Source organism: Tetrao urogallus, assembly GCF_951394365.1.
Source record: "Tetrao urogallus genome assembly, chromosome: Z".
NCBI lineage: Eukaryota > Metazoa > Chordata > Aves > Galliformes > Phasianidae > Tetrao > Tetrao urogallus.
Genome location: NC_136816.1, coordinates 74225399 through 74249189, shown reverse-complemented (window position 1 = coordinate 74249189; position 23791 = coordinate 74225399). Strand labels below are relative to the sequence as shown.

Here is a 23791-nt window from a genome sequence, read left to right as displayed (position 1 = left end):
AACTCTTGGCTGGAAGGAGGGAGAACAAGCACTGAGATCTGCTATCAGTATCTCCTGCCTAAAGCTGCAAGGGTCTTGACATCAGTGTTATATTTGAAGTTGAAAACAGAGGGCTTCCTCAAATCCTTACCATCATTTCTTTAGGCAGAAAAGCTTTCTGAGAGCACTGAAGTTGTCCTCCTGTTCAAAGAGGCAGTGGCTGTCAAGAGTATAACACTGGGGCAGTAATTAGCCACTTTATTTATCATACTGACTTGAATCCTTTCTAACTGAATCTGGTGAGCACAGAGTCTGCTGCTGATGCCGTGTCCCAAGAGTAATGTCACCAACCCCCATGGAGCAATGCACTTTTGGGCATGAGTGAATGTTGTTGGTGGTTGCTTTTATTTTCATCAGAACAGTTTTTAAATCCTCAGAGAACCCATAGAGTCATCCTAGGAGAGCCTGATGAGGCCCTGAATGCTCACCTTTGATTCTGAGTATTCGGTTCTGTCTTGTGGTGTCTCACAGTGAAAGTCCATCTCAACGACGTGGGAATGCTTTCGAAGTCAAACAAGTAGAATTTGGGAAAAAGCCATTGCTATGGGTGTTGTTTTTTTCAAAATGCATGAAATAACATTTATTTCTCTGTGTGTGTATGGACCTCTGATTTGACACAGGTTATTATTTATAAAGCTAGGGTAATGCTTTATTCCTGGACTTAAGCCGAGATGAATTTGAAAATAATATGTATTAGTAAACATATGATGGTCTTTATATAATTTATTTTATAGAATAGCTCCAGTTCAAATTCCACTGCTGCTTAACTCAGATGTGTCTATATAGACAATACATGTAACTATTATACACTGTGTTTAAAAACTCTCCACATTCACGTTAGAGCGCGTAGTAAACCACCTCTTCTGATTGCTTTGTCTATTTCAGACCATTATTGTGACTTTATTTCAATGTTTCTTTTTTTCTTTCTCCTCCAGTTTATTTTCTCTGCTGTCTAAAAAGCACAACAAAGTGCTGGAACAAGCCACGCAGTCCTTGAGAGGTTCCCTGGATTCCAATGAGTCTCCACTTCCTGACTATGTAAGTATCGAGCTTCACTGTTGCAGTAGATGCTCCAAAATATGAGAGGTACAACCATAAATCTGCAAAGATTTATCAAAACGCGTGACAGCTCAGTAACCACTAACTCCAACGCACAAGAACCTGCATAAATGATGTAATGTCTGAAAAAAAAAGACACAAATGGCAAAACAAAACCGCAGCTCCTGAGAGCTGGGAGACACCCTGTCAGTGTGGAGTTTTCAAGCTGTTTATATAAAATCATACGGTTAGAAACATTTTTAAGAACAAGGCTTTGGCATCTACAGTGTGTTAAAATGCCTGAAAATGGTTGAAAATTCCCGGCGAGCCCCTGATGGATACTGCATCCATGGGCCACATCAGTATGGTCTGGGCACTGTATGCATACAGCACTCCTTTCAGTTTGCTAAGCCACTGTCACGAATAGGCAACAACTCTGTGATTTAATTGCATGGGCTTTTGGAAAATCTCTACCTTCAGTGGAACGAGGGTTCTTCCAAGGATCCAAATAATATTTTTTTGTACTACCCAAGTGTCTTTGGTTTCTACTCCTTTGAAGTTTCTCTGTAATACTGTCTAAAAGAGTTGTCCTGTTCTATCGGTTGCTCCCAATTTTTGAGGTTGAAAATGCAACAGCTCTTTTATTTCGGATGTTGACTTGTATTCCAGGACATGGCTCTCTGATACATGACGTATTATAGTGCTCTAGCACATGAGTACCAACAAAGGTAATTTGATATAAAATTACATCAGTAACTAGAGTTCTCAAAACTCCAGTTTGATAACATGAGTTTAACTACCCAGGTTTCTTAACCTCTGTCTTCTAGTTGCTGTTGCTAACACTACCATGAAAACTGGAAGCATTCTGTAATTCAGGGAGCAGATCAGTGTATTCTGTCTGCCTGATGATGCCTTAATTCACACGGAGCTCCTTGCAGCACTGCTGATTGCAGGGCTGTGGTTCCTGTCCCACGAGCTGACCGTCCATTTGTCAGCAGCTTTGGTCTCAGCAAGACCCTCTCTCTGCTCTGTGTTTGGGGCAGGGGATGCCGCTGCTGTTTGTCCTGTAAGGTGACCCACTCTGCTTAAAACTCCTCCATCTGCAACAGCATGAACATGGGAATGCCCTTACCCAGTGCGTGTGGGTAACTTGAGGAGGATTTGATGATATAGGGCCACAGCTGTGAGGAGTCACATATTTGGGATGCGTTCAGTGTTCCTGATTGCTGGGATTGATAAGGCTCTGGGGCTGCATTGCTCAGAGGTGATTAACCTCCATTTCCTGCCAGCTTCTAGCTCAAGCAATTACACTGCTGCGCATTCTGACTCCTCCTTTGGTCTCGTGGCACTTCACTGATCTGCCCTGAAAAGTTGTGGGCTTCCAGGCAAAGGGAGGCTGTGCTGGTAGAGGCGATGGCTTTAATAGCTGCACATCCAAGCTCACTTCATTCTGTGCAGTGTCACACAAGAGTCTGCAGTCACCAAGCTCAGAGACACCGTGAGCTTTTGGTCAACCAAGTCCTGTCCAGATACCTTGAGAATAGGGCAGACGCCTTTAACACTGACTTCATAGACTCATAGAATCATTAAGGTTGGAAAAGACCACTAAGATCATCAAGTCCAACCATCAGCCCATCCCCTCACTGGTGGATACAGCTGAAAACTTCCCTTTGTGAAGCACTGCTGAGGAAGAACTCCCTTTCTCCTTTTTATGATGTAGGGCAGGAGGCAGGGGAGGAGAAGGGCAGCAGCTGGAAAGGTTGCTTTAGGGGATAATAAAATCACAGAAGTTTATTGCCTGTATTTTGGGAGAAAAATGCATGCTCCCATGCATGCCTTTTTTCCAAATTGCTCACGTGGCAACTTAGTGTAAGGCACTGTCAGTTGTCTAAATAACATTGGCAGCAAGATGTCATTTGCTGAAGGACGTTCTGCTTCTGAAAGCCTGTGTTCATGTTGTTTGTAAGAACAGTTGTTTGTTTGCATTTATATTACTGCAAGAATGCTGTAAGGAACATGAGGAGCGAAGGAGCTGGACACTGAGATAACATCACGGACTGGAGTCCTGGATTCTATGTTGGCTGAAGGATTTTCTCCTTTTCTATCTCTGTTTGAGCACTGTCCAAGCATAGAGCAAAAGAAATCCTAATTTCTCAGTTTGAACAGAAGTGATGTTTCTGCCATAGTTAGCTATTTAATGTAAATGCAAGATTTTTGACCTAATACCTGTTGATCTGTGATAGTTGTAAAAATGTGGGATCCCCCGTCGCCATATTTCTTGGGGTCGTCTTGTGTATGCTGTGGGCTGGAAGAGAGGAGGGGAGAGGAAACCTCTTGGCCCTACAGCCCCTCTTGGCCCTACAGCCCCTCATGGCCTTGCAGCTCCTCATGGCACTGCAGCTCTTCATAGCCCTCTGGCATACAGCAAAGCTGTGGGTATTTTTGTTGTGAACCCTAATAAGGAACTGACCCAGCTGATTGTTCTTGCTGAGGTTTCCTGGGCTTTAGTAAGAAAAGACAAATTATTTCATTGTAAGGCTAGATCAAGTTCATGGTCTGTGAGGCAGAAAGCCCCTGTGAGCTGTGTGCAGTGCAATTCATGTGCAGGAAGAAGTCAGAGGAAGGACGAGAGCTTTACTTTCGTAGAAACAATTACAGCTGTGGAATACATTTCTGTCAAGTTTCCCCTGTCCTTAAGTATCTCCACTGGTCTCCAATAAAAAGAAATAAGAAAAATCCACTCCATTTTGTTTATGGCTTTTTTAGGTTCAATGAAAGCACAGTCCACAAAATTTAAGTTTCACTTAACAAGGAAAGTGGGAGAATGTTGCTTCTTTTCATATAAAGAAAAGTTACGTAGGTATGTGTATCAGTGGTTTCTCCCGATTTCAGTTTTTAAGGCATGAGTGTAAAGAAAAGAAAGAAAAAAAAGAGGAAAAATCAGTGGTAGGAACAATTTCAGTTTCAAGTAGCTTGACGTGCATCATCCCTTGGGGCTTTGGTGTGTATAGGGCACCATAGTTTTAATTAGGTTTCTGCACTTGTTTCAGCATCATCTAACACAACACAGGAGCCGGGGCTTTGTGGCAATGGAGCCCAAACTCCATCCGGATGAAGCTAAAAGAAATTAGGAAAAATTCTAGCAATTACCCATTTTGTGCCGATATCTTTGTTTCCCATACAGGACTATCTCTAAAACACCACAACTCACAAAGTTGTCAGCAATGGAAGCAGTGCAGTGCAGTTGGACTTTCCATAATGCTCACAAACACATTCCTCTGAATGTCTGAAGAGCCATCCTTTAAACTCTGTCCCAAATTTGTTGATTCTGTGTTAGTTGGGTATAGAAATGAGTGCGTGTTTCCAAAGGGAAAACATGCAGAATGTGGGTGCAGCAAGCCGTGTTTGCAGTAGCAGTGTGTGGTTGTGCAGTGATTCCTTCCCTGGCTCCTTCCCAACCTCGTTAACGTTACCTGCTGAGCAGAGCAGTGTTACATGGAGCCGTGGAATTCTGCACACGTCAGGAACAGGTTGCCCAAAGGAGGCTGTGGATGCCCCATCCCTGCAGGCATTCAAGGCCAGGCTGGATGTGGCTCTGGGCAGCCTGGTCTGCTGGTTGGTGACCTGCACACAGCAGGGGGTTGGAACAGGATGAGCACTGTGCTCCTTTGCAACCCAGGCCATTCTGTGAGTCTATGATTCCCTGGTTTTAGTAACGAGAAGTAAACTTTGCATTTGTGTGATGAGATTTTTCTATTTCTTTTTCGTATCCTCCTCAGTCAGTGCTCTGTAATGGACCAAACGAAGCCCAATATTTAGATTCCTCTTTGATTTATCCTCAATTTACATGGTAAATAGAAAGCAGCTGTGTGCTTAAGCATTAATTCTTGAAACTCTTGGGCCCCTCCAGCGTCATCTGGAAATAATGCAGCTTGTAAAACACAGCTAAGAAGAAAAAGCAATGTTTGTTTTATGTGGGATGAGTGACTTCAGTTGGGGTCCTTCTAATGCGGCCATTAAGAAGGTTATTAAAAAGCACTATTACCAAAGTGCTTTCAAGAAAAAGGATTTTTTTGTAACTCGTATCTTGTTATTACAGTTGATTATCTTCAAAGCTGTGAGTTCTTCTGAAATAATCCTTCGTTTTAGGTTCTTTAGCAGAGAGCCAAACTAATCTCCTTCCTGTACATGGGGAGATGTTGAAAGGTTTCCCTATTTCCTTTCCTCCCTGGGAAGAAATGGACTTGTACAAGAGAGGTCTCCGTTTTTATCTTAGGAATTTGGGATTGCTGAAGAGTAGTTAAATCACGTCTGTGAGCTGCAGGATTGGCTCTCATAAATGTAAAAGAACAAATCCCCAATCTCTGTGTTTTCTGGATGTAGTTAAGTTACAGTGGAGAAAGCTGGTAGTGCCATAGAACCAAAGAATGCATCGCGCCTTATGTGCATGCAGTGGAGCACCCAAAGCAAAGTCAGTGTTCTAGAAGTGCATATTATTAATAACTGTAGGCTAAAACCTTTTGTCCACAATGTGTGTCTACCATCACATTGCCATATAACTCCTGTTCTGACACTAACCAAACCAATCATTCCGTTTAAGAGTTTGGGATTCCAGATGAGGCCCTGGTGTCTCGTGTTGCTGACTTTTTTTGACAAAGGATAACGTGAAATAAATGAGTGATTTCAGCCTATCCAGCACGTGGCGCACATTAATTTTTAAACTACCTAAAGCAGTAGTTTAAGGCAGAGGCCCACCAGCAGCCACAAGTGCTCTCCAATAACTGTGTGCTACTGCAAAGAAATTGAACGTCTTCCCGGGGATCATCTGATAACTTCAGTAATGATGCAGAAATGAAATTAAGCCCACTTCCAAATAAACTGGTCAGTTGTAATGGAGTTAGCGTGATGCAATTAGTGTTATTCAGCTGGTAGTCTGTAAAAATACTGCCTTGTGGTAACTTCTGTGAGCAGACAAAATGGGTATGACTTGTTGAGCTGTAGAATTGAGTGCACCCATGGCAGAATGGAAAACTCTTAGCAAACTAAATTAGGACTCCTAATTGAGATATGTCCATATTTCATCAACACTGAAAAAGAAAAGCTAAGTCACTTCTTTTCTCCTAACTCAGAAACCACCCAGTTTTCACCAGCAGCACTGCCCAAGTCTCTTCAATGCCATTTTTGTCTCTGTTTTCTCAATTATCATATGTCATTAAGTAACTTCATAAGGTTTTTTTTGTTTGTTTGCATTAGTCATAGAATCACGGAATCACAAAATGGCCCAGGTTGGAAGGAGCCTCAAGGACCATCAAGTTCCAACCCCACTCACCACAGGCAGGACCACCGACCTCCACATTTAATACCAGACCGGGCTGCCCAGGGCCCTGTGCAAACCGGCCTTGAGCACCTCCAGGGAAATGGTTTGAAGTTGAGGGAGGGAAGATTTAGGTTGGATGTCAGGGAGAAGTTCTTTACTATGAGAGTGGTGAGGTGCTGGAACAGCTGCCCAGATGTGGCTGGGCTGTGGATGCCCCATAAAGAACTTCCCCCTGATATCCAGTCCAAGCCTTCCTCATTAAAGAGTATGGACTGTTAATGGACCGAACAGATTCATCTTGGTGTACCGTTTTAGATCTTCTTGCTGGCTACTTTAACAAACCTCAAATACGATTGGACAAGAAAATGTTTTTTAGGCTGTTGTTGAGGTGTGATACCTGGTAAACCAGTATCCCTTCGTATTGTTTTTGGGTGTGGGTTCCAGCAGTTTAGGCTGTACTGAGTAAGAAGACAACCCTGTGCCAACTTACCTTCTTTTTGATCACTCTGAGCTAGTGGCTCATGGGCAGAAGTGACACCTTCCATATCAGGTTATTCTTGGGTATGCCTGTCCCCACTCTATTACTGAGCCAGAGGCTATAAATACATTTTCTAAATATTAGTCATACCCTCCTTCAAATGAAGTACATTTACTTTAAAGAATATTTCTCCTACATAATTCCCCTATTTTTATACCATCAAAAAATAGTCATTTCAGAATAGTCTGAAATCATCAACCGAACCCAAATCTAAAGCAAGCTCTTGTACTGAGTAATTGCAAATTTCTGCAGTTCTGTCTCAATTCTTTGTCAGTTCTTTTCTTAAAACAAATTGAAAATTTTCCTGAGAAAAAAGCTGTGTAAATTATCCTTAAACAGAGAGAACAAGCTGCCTTAAAATCCTGTGCTGAACGTGCTAGTGAAGTTCAGTCTGATTAGACTTCCTAATAGTAGTAGGAACAACTTATTATTTTTTGCAGTTTTTCATTACTGCATCTTTTTGATAATGTGCTTGGAGGATCTGGGAGCAAATATACTGCTCTTGCAATATATAATATTGCTCTTCGCCAGTGCAAGAAGATGTTCTTGGTTCCTTGTTTGGAGTTACACAGTTGGCTTATTGGTATCTGCTATTGGGTTACGTGCACAGATGGCATTAAATGTTATTCCAAGTAGGAACTCTCAACGCCTGGGAATATGAGGATGAGCATCACTATCTGTATTGATTTTAAAACGTGCAGTGTTGCAGCAGCACCTTATGGTCATCTGATCAAAAAATCTTTCATTGTTCAGAGCTATGAGAACAAAATTGGAAGAAGTGGGAAGAACCTCTAGGTGAAGCTCTGGGGCGCTGCTGCTGTGTTGCAGCAAAGGGTATAAAAGATAGGACTTGTGTGTTTGTACTCAGAATAAATGTTTTGGAAAAGGCCACTTCTGTGAGCATTCATAAAATAGAAGATGGCATGGGCTGCCCAGGGAGGTGGTGGATTCCCCATCCCTGGAGATGTTAAAGAACCATGGATGGCAGCTGGGGATGGTCAGAGGGCGTGGTGGGCTGGGTAGGGGATCTTCTATGACCATAGCTAAAGACATTGCTAGAGTTTGGTTTAGAAATGGAGGAGCACTGTTCCAGGGTCCCTTCATCCCTCGCAAAAAGGAAGAGTAGGATCCCATGCACTGATTTTCTGCTGTGCGTCTGTTTGTGCTGCATTTGGACTGAGGTAGGATGTGGCACAAGCTGTAGGTCCAATATCTCACCATTAAGAAAGAAAGACCTCACAAGCCTTTCTGTAAATACCACTCATTGCTCCTGTGTAAGACAACATTTGTTCTGTTCAGAGTGATGGAGAATTTTGACATGCTTGGATGAAAAACAGTAACTACCATTCTTCAGAACATCTTTGTCTTTTATGTTTATTTATCATTATCGATATGGTCTTTACATGGTTTTCCTGCTGCCAAAAAAGTAGAGGAGGAAATGTTGGGAGCGGACCCATGGATGGCCTCACCCGTTTGGGGAAGGCCAAGTACTTCACAGACACGGGTTGTGCAGAGCTTTTCAGATGAAGCTGTGGTTTGTAGTGTTGGGCTTTGTCAAACATCCACCAGCAGACAGAGAAATGGAGTGCAATGGCTCTCCAAAGCATTTTTGGAAAGAGCACAATTTATTTTTGTGGCTTCGATGTATTTCAGCAATGTCGTAAACCAAATGTTTAGTGCTTCTCCAGCAAGGTTTTGATTGAAAAATGTAATGCTTAAAAACCAGAAGTATGTTTCCATATGTTACAAACATCCCAGTAATTCTGTTTTTAAATGTTCAGCCTTGTAAAGGGCAGGAAATGGACACAGAAAGAAATCTGCACCCTTCCAGGCTGTTCAGTACTTAATGCTAATTGGAATTATTTTGTATTACTTCTTTTCTATGTGAGACATCAGTGAAACACTGCAAATTTTGATGTCTCACCTCCTGTTTTCATCCACTTTTCTTCTGATTTTATGGGCACACATCTGGAGTAACCATTCAGTTTTTGGTTGGTTACAGTTGCTTTAAAAAATAATAATGATGAAAAAATCATTTTTTTTAACACAGTCTCATCAACTGAAAATGTATCTGTCCTCTGTCTTGCTGCGGGGCTGGTGTTAATATCACCTTTAATGTCACACTATTTAATTGCTAAGGGACCAAATGATGGTGTGAAGGAAAGTAGAATTCTTTGGAAGCAATCAGCCAGTGACACTGAAAAATGGTCTTGGTATGAAGTGAAGAAGAATACAGAAATTGGACAGGAAGTAACAATTCTTGACATGATATGGAAGGTAAAAATACAGCACTTTAAAGACTCTATGTGATTATAGTTGCACAAATGTGTGATTAAATTGCATATTAACACCTGCATCCATTGGGATAAAGGAAGACCTAAATTTTCATTCATTATCGTGGCATCTGCCTTTGGAGCATTTAACTCTGTAACTTTAATTTTAAGGCAGCAATGGGAAGTTGATTCATTATTGTTGCTTAATTGACGTCAATGCTAACTTTTTTTTTTCCTAACTTTTTAAAGTCAGAGAAAAGTAAGAAAGAAAAAAGCTGGTAGTCATTCCTCATCAGCTAATGAAATACCAAACATCAAGCCGCTTCAGGGAAATATATTTTAAAATGTTCATTATGGAAAAAAGGCTCTGATAGGTGACCTTCATTCAGTCGTGCTGTTCTCTGATCCCCTGCTCTGCTGGGAGATGTATGTGGCTGCACTGCTTTCCCCCAGAGTGGAGAGGTATAGGATTTTTTTTAGTGCCATTCAGATGTGTTATTGAAATGTGGGGTATGTACAGCTCTTGTACATACTTAGGCTTGAGCCAAAGCAGAGTGAGTGTGGGCTGCCAGTGAAAAATAGGACATCTCCAAAGACACAGTGTTCTGCCTCATTTTTCTTGAAATAACACTGGTATGTAGTGTACAAGGTCTGCTGCACTCGGGTATTCATGTGCGTAATAACCCAAGCACTTGATCTTAATTGGATTGCTAAGAACAAGAACCAACTGTTCTGTTCTGTAGAGCAAAATCCCACCATCCTGTTCTGTGGAACAAAACCCAACCATCCTGTTCTATAGTGTAAAACCAAACCATCCTATTCGATAGAACAAGAACAAACCATCCTATAACCAACCATTCTGTAACAAAACCCAGTCCTGCCATTCTGTAGGACAACTAGCCATCCTATTCTGTAGAACAGAAACCAACCTTCCTGTTCTATAGAATAAGAACCAACCACCCATTCTACAGAACAGGAACCGGGTCACATTTTGTAGAACAAGAACCAACCTAAACAAAAGTCTCCAAATTACCCATCAGCAGCTCATTCAGAGCACTGGTAGAGAAATCAGGGACATATGCATTGCAGAGAAAACCAAAAGCTGGCATCTGAAGAAAGAGTTGCAGTTTTTCCCATTATGTGAGTCTCCATCTCTCATCTTATCTATGTCTGTCGCTACTGTGCGTAACAAACCAGGGTACACAAAATTCAATTTTGTCCCAAAATAGAAGAGTCCTCATAAATACTTCAGGAAATTGGATTTTGCTGGACAATGCATTTTTTCCCCGTATTTCTATTATGACTTTTTTGCTTCAGAATCTGAAAAATGTCATCTGTTGATTGTATTCTGGTTTTTAAATTTGTACCTGTGTGCACAAACTGCTAGAGTTATGTTCTGTGGGTTTCAGCTTTTCCCAGTCTCAGTTATAAGGTCTCATTTTCCAGTATTAATGCTGTGGCTGCTGTGTGCTTACAGAACATGAGCAGGAAGCTGAGCACTGCTCATCAGCTCTTGTGTGATCAGAATGAGTGCAGGACCCACATCCCATGTTGAGAGGATTGCTCTTTGACAATAAGATGGAATGTGGTAAGAACAGCATTTAATAGAGAATCATAAACCCACTAAAGTTGGAAGGAAACTCTGAAGATCACCGGGTCCAACCGTCAGCCCATCCCAGCACACCCACTAACCACGTCCTGTTTCTTTTAATACGATCACTTTCTTACATCTTTGTCATACATTTTCAAAGTATTTGCTGATGAGACAGAGACTGAGTGCAGTATGAATGTGAAGCAGTCTCATCACTGGTGGTGTATCTGCATTAGTCTTCCAGCTGCATCCCCAGCCTTAAAACAGTTTGGGCCTGTTGGGAATCAGTGTTGTCAGGGACCTGAAATTTGTGTTTGAACTTCTTAGCACTTAGGGAAGTACAACATGCAAAGAGCAGTGCACCATCATCACAAGTTTTACAGGCCTTTTCCAAAGCAGTCCCACCCTGAAGGCAAAAAGGTCTTGGGCTGCAGTGTGAGTTATCAGGCAAAATAGTGAGCAGTTTTCCACTTGGATTAGTATGAAAACTTGGTGCAGTCCATGGTTATTTTTGTGGATTCCATTGTCTCAGTGAAGTTTCTGCTCATAATCAGAGTCAGAATTGCTCAGAGTGGTACTTTAAGTGGAGCAAAACTGCCACGTGTAGAAGGAAGGCAGTGATGGTTTCTGAATTTCTTGGCAAAGATGCTGAACCATAGCATTTAATCAGTGAGGAGCCAGTGCAGAATTTCTAAATTTGGCTTCTTTGCAGGTTGACAGCTCTAGTGAGGGGTTGATATTTGTTCAGTTTGTTTCTATGCTTTCTCAATTAAATTAGGCACCATAGTGAGGTCTGTAGCAGGGAGTGATTTTCTTGGATGACAGTGATGGGTTCATTAGAAACACACTCTTAGATGTACCTGTTGCAGTGAGTGCCATAGTTGTTACTGCCTAATATAGTAGCAAGGCTGAAGGAAATAGTTGATATTATAGGATATAGTCAGAGGTGATGCATAAACACTGGTGGATGTATTACATTCCTGTGACTGCTGTACTGCACAGAGGAGGGTTTGGGTGGTGTGAAGGAAAAATGTGAAAGCTGTTTGGTTGGAGTTGTTAATTGGTTTCTGCTGCCTTTTTCCAAGATGTTATGCTTTTCTGTCTTCTTTCTGATAGAAGTAAGGTCTTCTGTACTTCAACTCAGTATCATATAGGGTAATAATGCAAAAAATGTGGGGTGTTCCTTTTTTGGAGAATCACTTGCTTCCAAGGGGTTCGTCAGTAGTCATCTTCAAGGAGCAAGCTTTTAGGTCTAGGCAGTTCATTAAGTAAAGGTTACATATTAAATGCAAAAATGTGAGACTTGATGTGGACATTACGTAAGACCTGCTGTGCAATTTAAAGAACAAATCAGGAAGTGTCAGAGTTTCAGTTCGTGCAGCAGTAGTTATTGCATAAAACCTCCCAACAGCTCTCCTGGTGACAATTTACAGCTATGTTGGATGTGGAGTGCTGGAATAAGAAACTTTTTCATTTGAGTAACTTCTTTAAAGTCCATGAACTCTGCTCAGGATAGACAGGTTCTGTTAATTAAAGCCTGTATCACAATTATCTGCCTGCCCTCGGATGGTGGAGGTGGGGTTTCACGTGAAACTCATCCTTTCCTGTTCTACCAGTCAAACTAAAAAGCATCTTCACATACCTCTAGGGAATACTGAATCGTAGAATCACAGAATCATAGAGGCTGGAAAAGACTTCCAGGATCACCAGATCCAACCCCAACCCATCCCCACATAGCCCTAACCGTGGCCCTCATCTGCTTCATTTCAAGGAGAAGTAGAAAATCTTTAGGGAGAACTTTTCCTTTCAGCAACAAGAAGACTTCACCTTATTTCAAGTGTGATTTGAGAACAATACTGATTCACAGGTTTAACTTGGATTTTCTACAGTATGAATATCATCATTGCCATTTTTCCTAGTGCTGGTTGCCTCCCAGGTTTTACGGGACCTGTCAAAATTTGTCATTTTGGCATCTGCAAATCCCTGGAGAAGGAAGCTTTCCAACCCTTGGCTTTCCAGCATGGAATTCAGCATTGGGATTAGATGGGAGGTTCCCAAAAATGGAGTTTGGAATCAAAAGCCCAGGTGCTGGGCTGGGATGAAATGCTAGAAAGCAGGACTATTTAAAGTTCTTCATCATAAAACACCTTCTGCAGTTGCCTTCCTGAATCCCAGTCTAAGAAAAATGCCAAGGTCTGAGTCTGTCCATCACTTCAGTGCTGTGTCATCAATTAGGGTCCGTCCGAGTGCTTCATCTTTCCTTTGAAAGTAGAGAAGGCCTACTAACAGAATAGCTTAGGAAACACAGCATTCTAGCCCAGTGTCTAGAAACTTCAGATTGACTTGGGAGCCCGACTTACTGGGGATCAATTAAAGTATTTCAGTGTGAAGAGTTTTAGCACTCTTTTGAAAGAGCAAGTGCACAGAAGGAAGAAGTGAAGAAGTAGCCAGGTGATGAGCAGTGGGCTGGGTACAGACTGCCTATAAAGGAGCAGAAGCATGAAGTTGCATGTATTCTTGTATAAGAGTTGCAGAGTTGCACCTTCACGCAGGTACCTGCATGTCCTCAGGAATAGCTTGATACTTTCCTGCTATAAATGGGATGGCTTGACAAAACCGAGTTCAGCTTTGAGGAATGGTTCTGTCTTGCTTCCGTGCAAATCCTAAATTTTCTCTCTCAATACCTAACTTTCCCACCGTTCAACGTTATGGCCAAAAGCTGTCTTGGTTTGATATAAACAAACCAAGACTATTGTGCTGCATACATGCCACTAAAGTAGAGGGGGCAGAATCTCATTTAAGCTATTACATGTGTTGTCATGGACCTGGAGAAGGGCCATTCACTGTAAGGCTGCAACCTTCATTCCACCTTTCCTCTCGGTATTCTCTCATTGACATGGCAGCACAGCCACAAGCAGTCTGCCAAATCCAACCTGAATGCCACATGGACAGCCCTCCTTTTTTCTCCTAAGAATGATCAACACTGAGAAGCTGGAGAGTTGCCTTTGAATTCTCTGGAATCGGGGCATCATTAACTATTTTATTGTATTTCAGTAAGGACAGCAGTGGATCAGGATTGCTCCAGCTTTCCCCAGGGGTTGCCTTAGTTTTTTGCTTCCAATCAGTGTGTTTTTTGTTAGTGTTTATCAAACTCACATTTTGGGGTATGGATTTTGGTTTCTTGTTGTTTTGTTTTTGTTCTTTGTTTGCAGATTACATTCTCATTTCTACCCTCATTGTGTTTCCCTCTGTATTGTGTCAGCCTGTTTCCAGGCAGCCACTATCACTTGTTTGTTCCTTTTTCCTCTAACAAAGAGGCACAGGCAGCCCAGAACTGTGCCTGGCTCATCTTTATCTGCGATGGGGATATAACAGCATGGTAAGAAGAGTAATATAGAGACACACAGCCATTGGTGAGGCTGCTCGCTGCCTGTGGCTGCTGCCTTGCTCCACGTGCAGCCAGAACACGAGCAGGCTTCTGCCTTTTGCCTAGCTCCTTCTGTTGGAAAATGGGGATATCTGTGAGAAGTGATTACCTTTAATTTCTACCCATAAGAGGAAACATGAGGGTTTGTCTGTGGTTACCAGCAGTAATGGCAGCGCTGTGCCTGCGTCTCCTTCCCACTCTTGTGGAGGTAATTTCCATCTCAGATGGAAATTTACATTTCTTTTGGGCTTCCATCTCAGAAAGTTGGCAATCAGCCCTTAGCTTCCACGTTTCTTGTAATGGTGGACACAATTATCTCTAAAGGCATAAACAAAACAAAAAAAAACTGGGGCAGACTTGCAGTCATTGCAGGCATCATCCTGAGAGCTGTTTGGTAAAGGAATACTGCAATTATTTGCAGTGTGAATAGTGCATGAATTTGTCAATTACAAGCAGTGGGAAAGTTCTACTACTTCTAACTGCTGCTTAGTAGGTAGAAACTCACCTGCCTGTCCTCTCCAACATCAATATCTGTCTTTTCCTATAGCAGCCTGTGCAACAATATTCCTGCAGGGTTGTTGTGCTGATGCCTTGGCCATCCGTGTTCTGCATTTCAGCTGTGCTCAGGGAATCAATCTGCAGGGCGATGAACTTTTTTTCTCTCCAAGAGCGAGATGTTTTTGTAACCTTCATTCTATCTGTCCTGGCGCAGTGTCTGCATGTGGAGGTGTCGTTCCCTGATACTGCGGACGCAGAGCAACAAACGCACGCAGCATTTATCTGCTCTTCCAGCATTTCTCTTGTCTCATCCTAAGCTTTCTGCTTGTTTTCGCCTGTTTTGGAAACTTGTAAGCCTTTGCAGATTCTTCTGTAATCGCTAACTATAGGAGCATGCAGCTCTACAGATAATGATGCTGAGATTCAGTCCCGCGTCTGTTTTTTTGGAGCTCATTCTTAGCAAAGCCCATTCCTTGTGCAAGGTGCTCTTAGACCACAGGGACGGCTGTTCAACAGCTGAACAGCTCTGAGTGACTTACAGCCTTCAGTGAAGGGAAGCATCCTTTTAACTTTAACATCTGGTTTCAGATGCTTGTAAGAGCACCTGTGCTACAGTGGTGGGAGAGTTTCTCTTTTCATATGTGCGCGTGGTGCCAACCTGGTGATTTTGGGAAGCATCCTTGCTTTGTGTTCCCACTGTGTAGGGGAGGTACACGGGGCTGTAGATTTGTAAACATCCTATGCGTTTTAGGATCGTATCTCAGTCACTGGGTCATCCTGCTGTGTTGAAAAGTGAGCTAAGGCACTGCTCAGAGCTTCTTGAAAGCCACCATAACATACCTTATTGTGAAATAACTGCCAGTCGATGGGCAGATTCTGCTTGACCTGTGAGTTAAGCTGATGTTGGTTTTTCTTCAAATTCCAGCTGAAGCAGCTGTTCCAGGTTTTGTCCAGTACTTTGCATTATTTGCATTTAGTGGCATCTAAGTGGGATGCTATTTCACAGCATTCAAACTAGAAGGCTACAGAGGACCCACCTGTGTTCTGAACTGCTTCAGTCAAAGGAGAATGCAATCCTATGGACAGGTGAAGCTGCAGTGATTGGTTTGTGAGGGTTTCTGCCAGCACTGTTAGTGTCAGCACAGCAGTAATTCCAGTGGTTGAGGCTGGGTCTTGAAAAAGGAGATCCTCACATTCAGGAAGGAATCTGTAACCTCCACAGTGAGACAGGCAGCATTGCTAAACAGTTTTCAAAGCGGGCATGGAGGGGATGATTTGGGGTTTGACTCGATGACTGCAGAGGTTTTTTCCAATCCTAATGTTCCTGTGAGTCCAACAGAAATCTGTCACAAGCATGGCCTCATTACGAGGTGCTTTCATTCCTTTTCTGAGTTATAACTCAGAAAATGACTGCTTTGCAAGCAGTAAGAGTTGATGCCAATGGTTTCAGTGCTCCTACCACACAAAAAACTCAACTGTTGATGTGATTCACATTCCTGGCAACCCTGTAGGGTCTCGCAGCCTGTGGTTTGATGTGCTTATTCCTCTCTGACACGGACCAAACATAAAATGTGTTGAATTTAATGTATGCTGATATGTTGGAAGACCAAGATTGCTTAACCCTCAATGAATTTGGTTACAATATTTGCTCACTGGGACGAGCAGTGGCTCCGGCTGAGAGCAGAAAGCCATGCGGCTGAACAGTGTGCATTTCAGATAAAATTTTGGTGATTTCAGGAGAAAACAGATCTCTTTGCCAGGACTCAGGGACGCTGGATTAGCTCACCATTGAGACACCGACCAGCCAATAGCTCTGTTAGTAATGGTCGCTGTGAACTGTCCTTGTTAACCAATGCGTTTTACAATGGAAAAGGGCACACTCACCTTCCTTTCTTTCTTGCAGGCACAAGACCTGAATGTGATTGAGGAGGTGATCCGGATGATGCTGGAGATCATCAACTCCTGCCTGACCAACTCCCTGCACCACAACCCCAACCTGGTGTACGCGCTGCTCTACAAGCGCGATCTGTTTGAGCAATTCCGGACCCATCCCTCCTTCCAGGACATCATGCAGAACATAGATCTGGTGGGTGATCCCTTATTTCGGGGCTGCGTATGCTTCTTTATTTGACCTTTTTATTGTTTTTGGAGGTGGGAAATACCTATCCTCTCTATGTTGATTCTTATCTCTGAATGGGAGAGAAATGGGTTCGAAGGACTGGACTATTTGGAGGATAAAGAATTGATTGGATGGTTGCAACCAGAGAGCTGCGGTGAGTGGCTCTACATCCAGGTGGGTGCAGTGATGAGTGGTTCCCTCAGGGGTCTGCTTGGAACTGGTGCTCTTCAGCATCTTTAAGAGTGACACAGGTGATGGGATGGAGTGCAGTCTCAGCAGTTTGCAGATGACACCAAGCTGAGTGGTGCAGCTGACACAGCAGAGGGAAGAGATGTCATCCAGAGGGACCTGGACAGGCTTGAAAAGCAGGCCCACATGAACCTAATGAGGTTCAGCAAGGCCAAGTGCAGGGTGCTGTGCCAGGGCAATCCCAGGTGAGTACAGACTGGGAGAAGAACTCACTGAGAGCAGCCCCGTGGAGAAGGATTTGGGAGTTTTAAACTAAAAGAGGGAAGATTTAGGTCAGATGTGAGGAGGAAACTCCTCATTCAGAGTGGTGAATCCTCTCTGAGAGCTCCACTGCCCAAAAAGCTGTGGGTGCCCCATCCCTGGAGGTGTCCCAGCCCATACGGGACCCTGGGCAGCCTGACCTGTTGGGGGCAGCCAGCCCACAGCAGGGATGGTTCTGGGGAACTTTAGGGTCCCATCCAACCCAACCATTCAGTAGTTCTGTGATCATTAAGTTCCCTTCCAATCCAGTCATTTTGTGATTCTATGACAGATAAGAGACCTCTTCTGGTCCAGAACCAGGCAAACCCTGGTGGCCAGGTCCTTCCACCTGCCAGCCTCCCACAGAAAGCAGCGTGCCCTTTCCTTTGTTACAGCTAAATGTAGGTTTTCCTCAGCAATTTAAACAGTTACAGTTCCTCCCCAAATGTATTTAATACAGGGTTACAGCATAACACCAATTACATTCTAAAACTATTTTAAGCTTTCCAAGGGAGCACACTGCCTTTTTAAATAGCTCCTTTGTTACAGAAGCAAGGATGTTAAAAAAAAAAAAAAAAAAAAAAAAAAAAAAAATTTCTAAAGAATATACCTGTCACCAGTTGGCAAGTGCTGAGAGCTCTCAGGCTTGCAGATCTGAATAAGAGATGGCATTCAGCTGACTCCTCTTCCACCCTGCCACATCCTCTGGTTCATACAGGGGTGGTGGTCACGCTGGGTGCCTTTGCATATAATGGCAATAAGCAAATGCCTCTTCTGGGATATCCTGTCTATCACACATCTCTTGCTTTTCTCCATAAAAAAGATATGCTTTTAAACCATATCTCATTGCAGTACTGTGCTATCAGGATTAGAAAGAACTTGATATGGAACTCCAGTTCCATTTTGTCTGAAGAAGAAAGACAAAGATTAGAGATGTGTATCATTATTTAAGGGGATATTTTTAATTTCAGTCTGCACATCAAAAATAGCAGTTCAGAATTCTGTGTAATTGTAACATGCTGTGCAAATATTGAGAGCTCTCTGGACTATAACATCTGTAACTCTAAAACACTAGAAATCTTTAAAACATGGCCCAGAGTGGAGCATTTGGCTTCCTAAAATAGGAGCCACCAGATTTCAGATAGCATCTGCAAGCTCCCTTCATTTTTTATGTATACATTTGATGATTGTGTTTTATCCTTCCGATTAAGGCCTAACACTAATTTTTGCCTTTGTGGTTTAGCAAAACCTTTACATCTGAACTCAGCAATCTTCCTACCCCATTGCTTTTTGCAAGGACTAGCAATCAACAGCTCTGCAGTCCGTCCCTGCCTGTAAGGATGCAAACCCTGCTGCATCAGCCAGGGGAAGGGGGATTCTTGCCTTACTCGACCATGGCAATATCAAGAGAGCCAAGCAGGTCAAGCCTGTATTTTTCATCAAATGATTGCTGTGTTTCTGTTGTATAAAACAGAACCAAAACATCTCTCCCTGTTCCACTCAGTTGTTTCACAGTATCTAGAGAAAGTTGCTCTGAGATCCAGCTGCCCAAAAAGAGGGCTAGTGCTTTGGAATTGCAAGAGAGGACCAACAAGCCCAAATCACAAAGCAGTCATGCCATCAGCTGCCTTTGTTTTGTGAGCAGCAGCTGAGCTAGGAGGTGCAATTAGGCTAATGGGTTCTGGCTCCAGCTGCCAGTTGCTGCAGAACAAATAGATTTTGCAGCCAATATACTTTTCCCCCTTTTACTTGGGACTATTAGCAGAGATTAGTTGGTGTGACGAGGCTGTAATTTGGGCACCTGTGGGCACTGCCACTTTGCAGACAAGGCTACAAGTCAGGAAACCTAACAGCACTGTGTGCAGACAGTGGGTGCTGTGCATGGCTCCAACCAGGGGGCCAAGGACAGTGCAAAATGGCTCCAACCATCCTATGGGGCCTTCCAAGAACCTGAGGGATTTAAGTTTTGCCCCATATCCATCATTCAGATCTCCTCTAGAAGAGGGGATGGGGTTCCCAAAGTGTGCTCTTTTGCAATGAAAGGAGCTCTGGAAGGGCAGGTTTCTCATGTCCCCAGTGGAGAACCGCTGGTGGGATGTTGGCTGCTGTTGTGACTTACTGGGCTTAGAGAGGGATGAAAGTTGATCTGACCCAACTGTGGCGTGCTTACAAGAATCAGCTGGGACACAAAAGCAGTGCTGAGGGGGATGCCTGGGGAAGATCAGCTTGGCCTCTTCAGGGAGAAATGCAGGAGAACACTGAGAGGGAGTGTATAGGTCCTGGGATTGGCCTCATGGAGGATGGCTCATTTGGGGAGAAGGGCAGCTTTGTGGGTTTGCTTTTTTTTTCCGGTTGCCATGGGTTTGGATGCTACAAAATCACCAAGTGAGTCCTGTAGACCCTTGAAGTTGTTTAACGGGTGCTCTCGAGTCTTCTGTTGAGTAGATATTGTAAATACAGGAGTTTTGCTTCAGTACTTGAAAACTAGAGTAAATTTCTGGCCCAAACTACAAAAAGTCAACGGGAATGCCTTGAAAGTCCCGTGTGCGTGAGAAAGGTAAGAGCTGAAGAATGTTGATGTGTGCAGTGTTTGAAAACCTTATTTGACTAATTCAGCTGAATGTGTTCAACAGTGAATTCATCTACCCCTTAAAAATACCTGCAGCACACTGACAGTTAGGCTGGTGTCTCATCCACGGAGTGTACCTAATGATGGCCCAGCAATAGCGTACTGCTCTGAGAAGTGCAGAGACATCAACCCAGGAGAAGAAAGCAATGGCTTTGTGTGTGTATCGATACAGAGATCCCTCCCGTTTGCTGACATGCTCTGATTCTCCATCACAGGTGATCAGTTTCTTCAGCTCCCGGTTGGAGCACGCCGGAGCTGACCTGTCGGTGGAGCGCGTTCTGGAGATCATCAAGCAGGGAGCTGTGGCTTTGCCCAAGGACAGGCTCAGGGTAAGTGCTCGGCTCATCAGCTAACATATGCTGTTCCAGTTAATTACATACACACAGTTTGTATCTGCGACACTGGAACGTCAGTAGCAGTGGATGAGGGACTCTGTGGTTGATCGCAGTATCTGTGTGGTTTAATTATACGCTGGTTTGTGCTAAATGTTGGGGTGAATTTTCGTGATCAGTCATTAAATTGAAGTGTGGGGGAAGTAGGATTTGCTGAGGCAGAGATTTTCTTCATCATATCTGTTACGTGTGGTCTCACCTCTCTGCCCATTCAGATGTAACGAGGCTGTCATCATCCTCATTTTTACTGGCACATTCTTTCCTTGGTGTTCCACATCTCCATGTGGTCTGTATAAAATGGTACGCAGATGAATTCTGGGGGCTTCAGTCTTGAATTATGGATAAACCATCCCACTGGAAATCAGTTCAGGGTGGTCAGCGCAGTGATAAAGCTGTGTGTAATCCTGAGCAGAGCCTCCATGGTCTTCTGAGAGCCTCAGATCCAGGAGGGATTCAGTGCCTTAATGGGTTTTGTGAGGCTGAAATCCATGATGGGCTGCGTGGTGCTTAAATGCTGTGATAAAAATCTGTGCAGGTGGGTAAGGAAGTAAATGGGAGCAATATGGTGTTTTGTTGTTTGTTTGTTTGTTTGTTTTGTTTTTTTTTTTAGCACAAACAACAGTGTTTGCTTCTCCCTGTGCCAAGAATGTTTTAAATACTTCCTGGTCTCTGCAGAGCCATTTCTGTTCTTACTCCGTGATAAGAGAGCAGGAGTGTCTTCTCAATCCTTGTTTTTTTGTGATAACTTCAGGAAAATGCCATCTGATGAGAAGTGCAGAGTACACGTGGCCACTGGCAATGGCAGTAATTAGTTTATACCCTGGTAATCCTGAAACGCCCGGTGGGAATTGTCCAGCTGGCTGCATGCATGGTGTCTTTCCTGCAGCTCCCAGCATCCCTGAGGCAGTGTGTGCAGTGACTCGGCCAGGCTGAGTTACTTTGGAAGAAATGGGCTGCTTTTTTGTGACAGCATTTTCATACGTGCAAATAATTGAAAGCTCTTTTGTTATGGGACTACAGTGACTGCTGACCTGCTGACAGAGCCATTAGTAAATGAGTTTGTTGCTTAGGAAAAAAAAAAAAGAAAAGAAGAATGGACTTTCGTGTTAGGCCACAATTTATGGAAGTGTTGTTTCAGGAGTGAAATCCCCTCAAGTTTACATTGTGTGCACCAATGGTTTGGTCTTTCATTCGTTGCTTTCTTGCCTGAAGAAAGCTGGTTACACTGACCTGCATCTGTAACTGCTGCATTAATCTGTAGAGGCACAAACTCCCTTTCTCTGTAATAACATTGCTATTGAATAGCACTCAATTCCCCTCTGTAGACATCACATGGTGAGCCTTAGTGCCATCTGCCCTTCTCTTGTAGGGGTCTTCCAAGTCTCCCCGTTTCTCAGGTCTTCCCATTGCAGTCTCTGAGGTTTCAAGGGGAAGCTCTTCCAAAGCTTGACAAAACCACAGTAAGATCAGACTAAAGATAGTGTTGCACAATAGTGCTGGCAGCTCCGAGGAATTTCAGCAGCTAAATAGAGGAGAAAGCTTTAATCCTCGTGTCTGTAATGACACTCTGGGCATGTCTGGATGGGTGGAGAAGCCCTACCCACATTGGCTCAATGCACAATGGGCTCAGTGAGCTCCCGTGTGTGAGCTGGAGGCTGTCTTGCTGCACGGACCAACCAACGATGCCTACTGAAGGACATTTCTCTAAAAGACTTTGGTTTGGGCATGGCTAGCTCAGAGAAGTGAATTCAGGGAGCTGGCTGCTATCAAGACAACTTCAGGAATGTACGGAGGAATTATGGGTTGCATTAGGGTTGACATGACCCATGTGGATTTACAGAGTGCAGAGTGATGGAGTTTAGTCCTGAGAGTTTTTGGATCAGCTTTTCAGTTAATTATTAAGTAATTTTCAGGCCGTTGTTGCTTTTTCACAGAATCACAGAATGTTCCAAGTTAGAAGGTGACCACAGGGATCACTGAGTCCAATCCCTGGCTTTACACAGCACTAACTAGACTCAAACCCTGTGGCTCAGAGCAGAGTACAGATGTTTCATGAGCTCTGGCAGCTGAAGGGCCATGAGGGGCTGTAGGGCTGTGTGGGAGCTGCAGGCCACCATGAGACCTCCCCTTAAACCAAGGGACCTTGGCCACTGCTCACGCTCCATTGCTCATACTCTCAGGCCCTTCCCCATCTCCCTTTGGGTGCTGAGGTGCCCTAAAGGAGTGGTGTTTCTACATGGTTGATTCTAAGTCTAGATTGGACTAGGTGATCTCTGTGGTCATCTTAGAGGTCTTTTCCAACTTGACAATTCTATGATTCTGCTGCTTCCTAGAAATTGCCATCTTCAACTTAAGCTCTTTGGAGGATGTGCTGGAGGTCCTCATTTGGAAAAACAAGCAGTGTAGCAGTGTTTTAACTCCCTTGCTTCTCTGCAACCCAAACAATGGTACTTTTTCTCATGTATGTGTACTCAATTTATGCACAGATAAATACAGTGAATGTTTTCCTGCTGCTTATCTTGGCTTTTGTTGAGGAAGTGAGCATTCAAGAGGCGTTCTGTGCATTCAGATCTGGAGTCTGAGTAAAGGTAACCTAAAAATAACTGCACTCACCACCATGATCTCAATCTGCATAATGGAGCTTATCAGTGCGATAGCATGCCCCAGTGCTCCTTTCCCTGTGGGAAACACTGTGTGACAAAAGGGACATGTGTGTTAGCAGCAGGTCACGTATGTGGGCCTGTGTCTGCAAACAACTGTAGGGAGATGAGGGATGCAAGTCCTGTTTTCCTTTCAGTCCTGGAGCAAACACGACTACAGTGGAAGACAAACGATGTAATGAACGTTATTTTAAGCTTTTAGCTCTGTGCTGCAGAAGGCACAGAAAGTCCAAGCTGGATAATTAGCCTTGTAGAAGATTTTTCCAAAAACACAGAGATAAAGGGCAGGTGCTGAAATCAAGAGCTGCTCGTTTCTCTTTGGTATGTAGGAGGAGATAAATGCAGTTGATGTGCCTGGGACAGAGCAGCAGCCGTGGTTTGGAGATAGGGCTGTCTCCTCGCGGATGAGCAGCCGCATCCCAGGCTCCCTGCTTTATTGCAGAGCTTATTAAAGGCAATTTAGAGATCACAGTGATAGGTGAAAATTGGTCTCCTTTATTTTTATTTTGTGAAGTTCTCAGGCTGCCTTTCCTCCCTTTGGTGCAGTGTGTGCGCTTTCGGCGTGAGAGCAGCACAGCGGTGCCTGGAGCCTGCCTGTTATCTCGGGGTTTCAAGGGAGCAGCCAGCAGATAACTGCTCTTCTGCAGCACGTGGGAAAGCTTGTTTGCAATGCCAGCTGCTGGCTGGAGGCTGACATTTGGGTTCACGGACTGATCGCAGTCAGAAGGCCACATTTTCACAAAAGAGAACATCCCACCAGCTGTACCGGTTTAATCAGAGC

General features: G+C 43.6%; 1 protein-coding gene across 2 annotated transcripts in view; it reads left to right on the top strand.

Moving 5' to 3' along the window:
* The window catches only part of DYM (dymeclin), a gene marked incomplete at both ends in the record, with an annotated part of 140425 nt that overhangs the window by 98708 nt on the left and 17926 nt on the right, over positions 1-23791 (top strand). For both annotated transcript variants that reach the window (XM_079548570.1, XM_079548569.1), the window contains 3 exons: positions 975-1077; positions 16625-16807; positions 20174-20287. In XM_079548570.1, coding sequence (XP_079404696.1) covers positions 975-1077; positions 16625-16807; positions 20174-20287 — 400 coding nt within the window. The remainder of the gene's footprint in view (positions 1-974; positions 1078-16624; positions 16808-20173; positions 20288-23791) is intronic.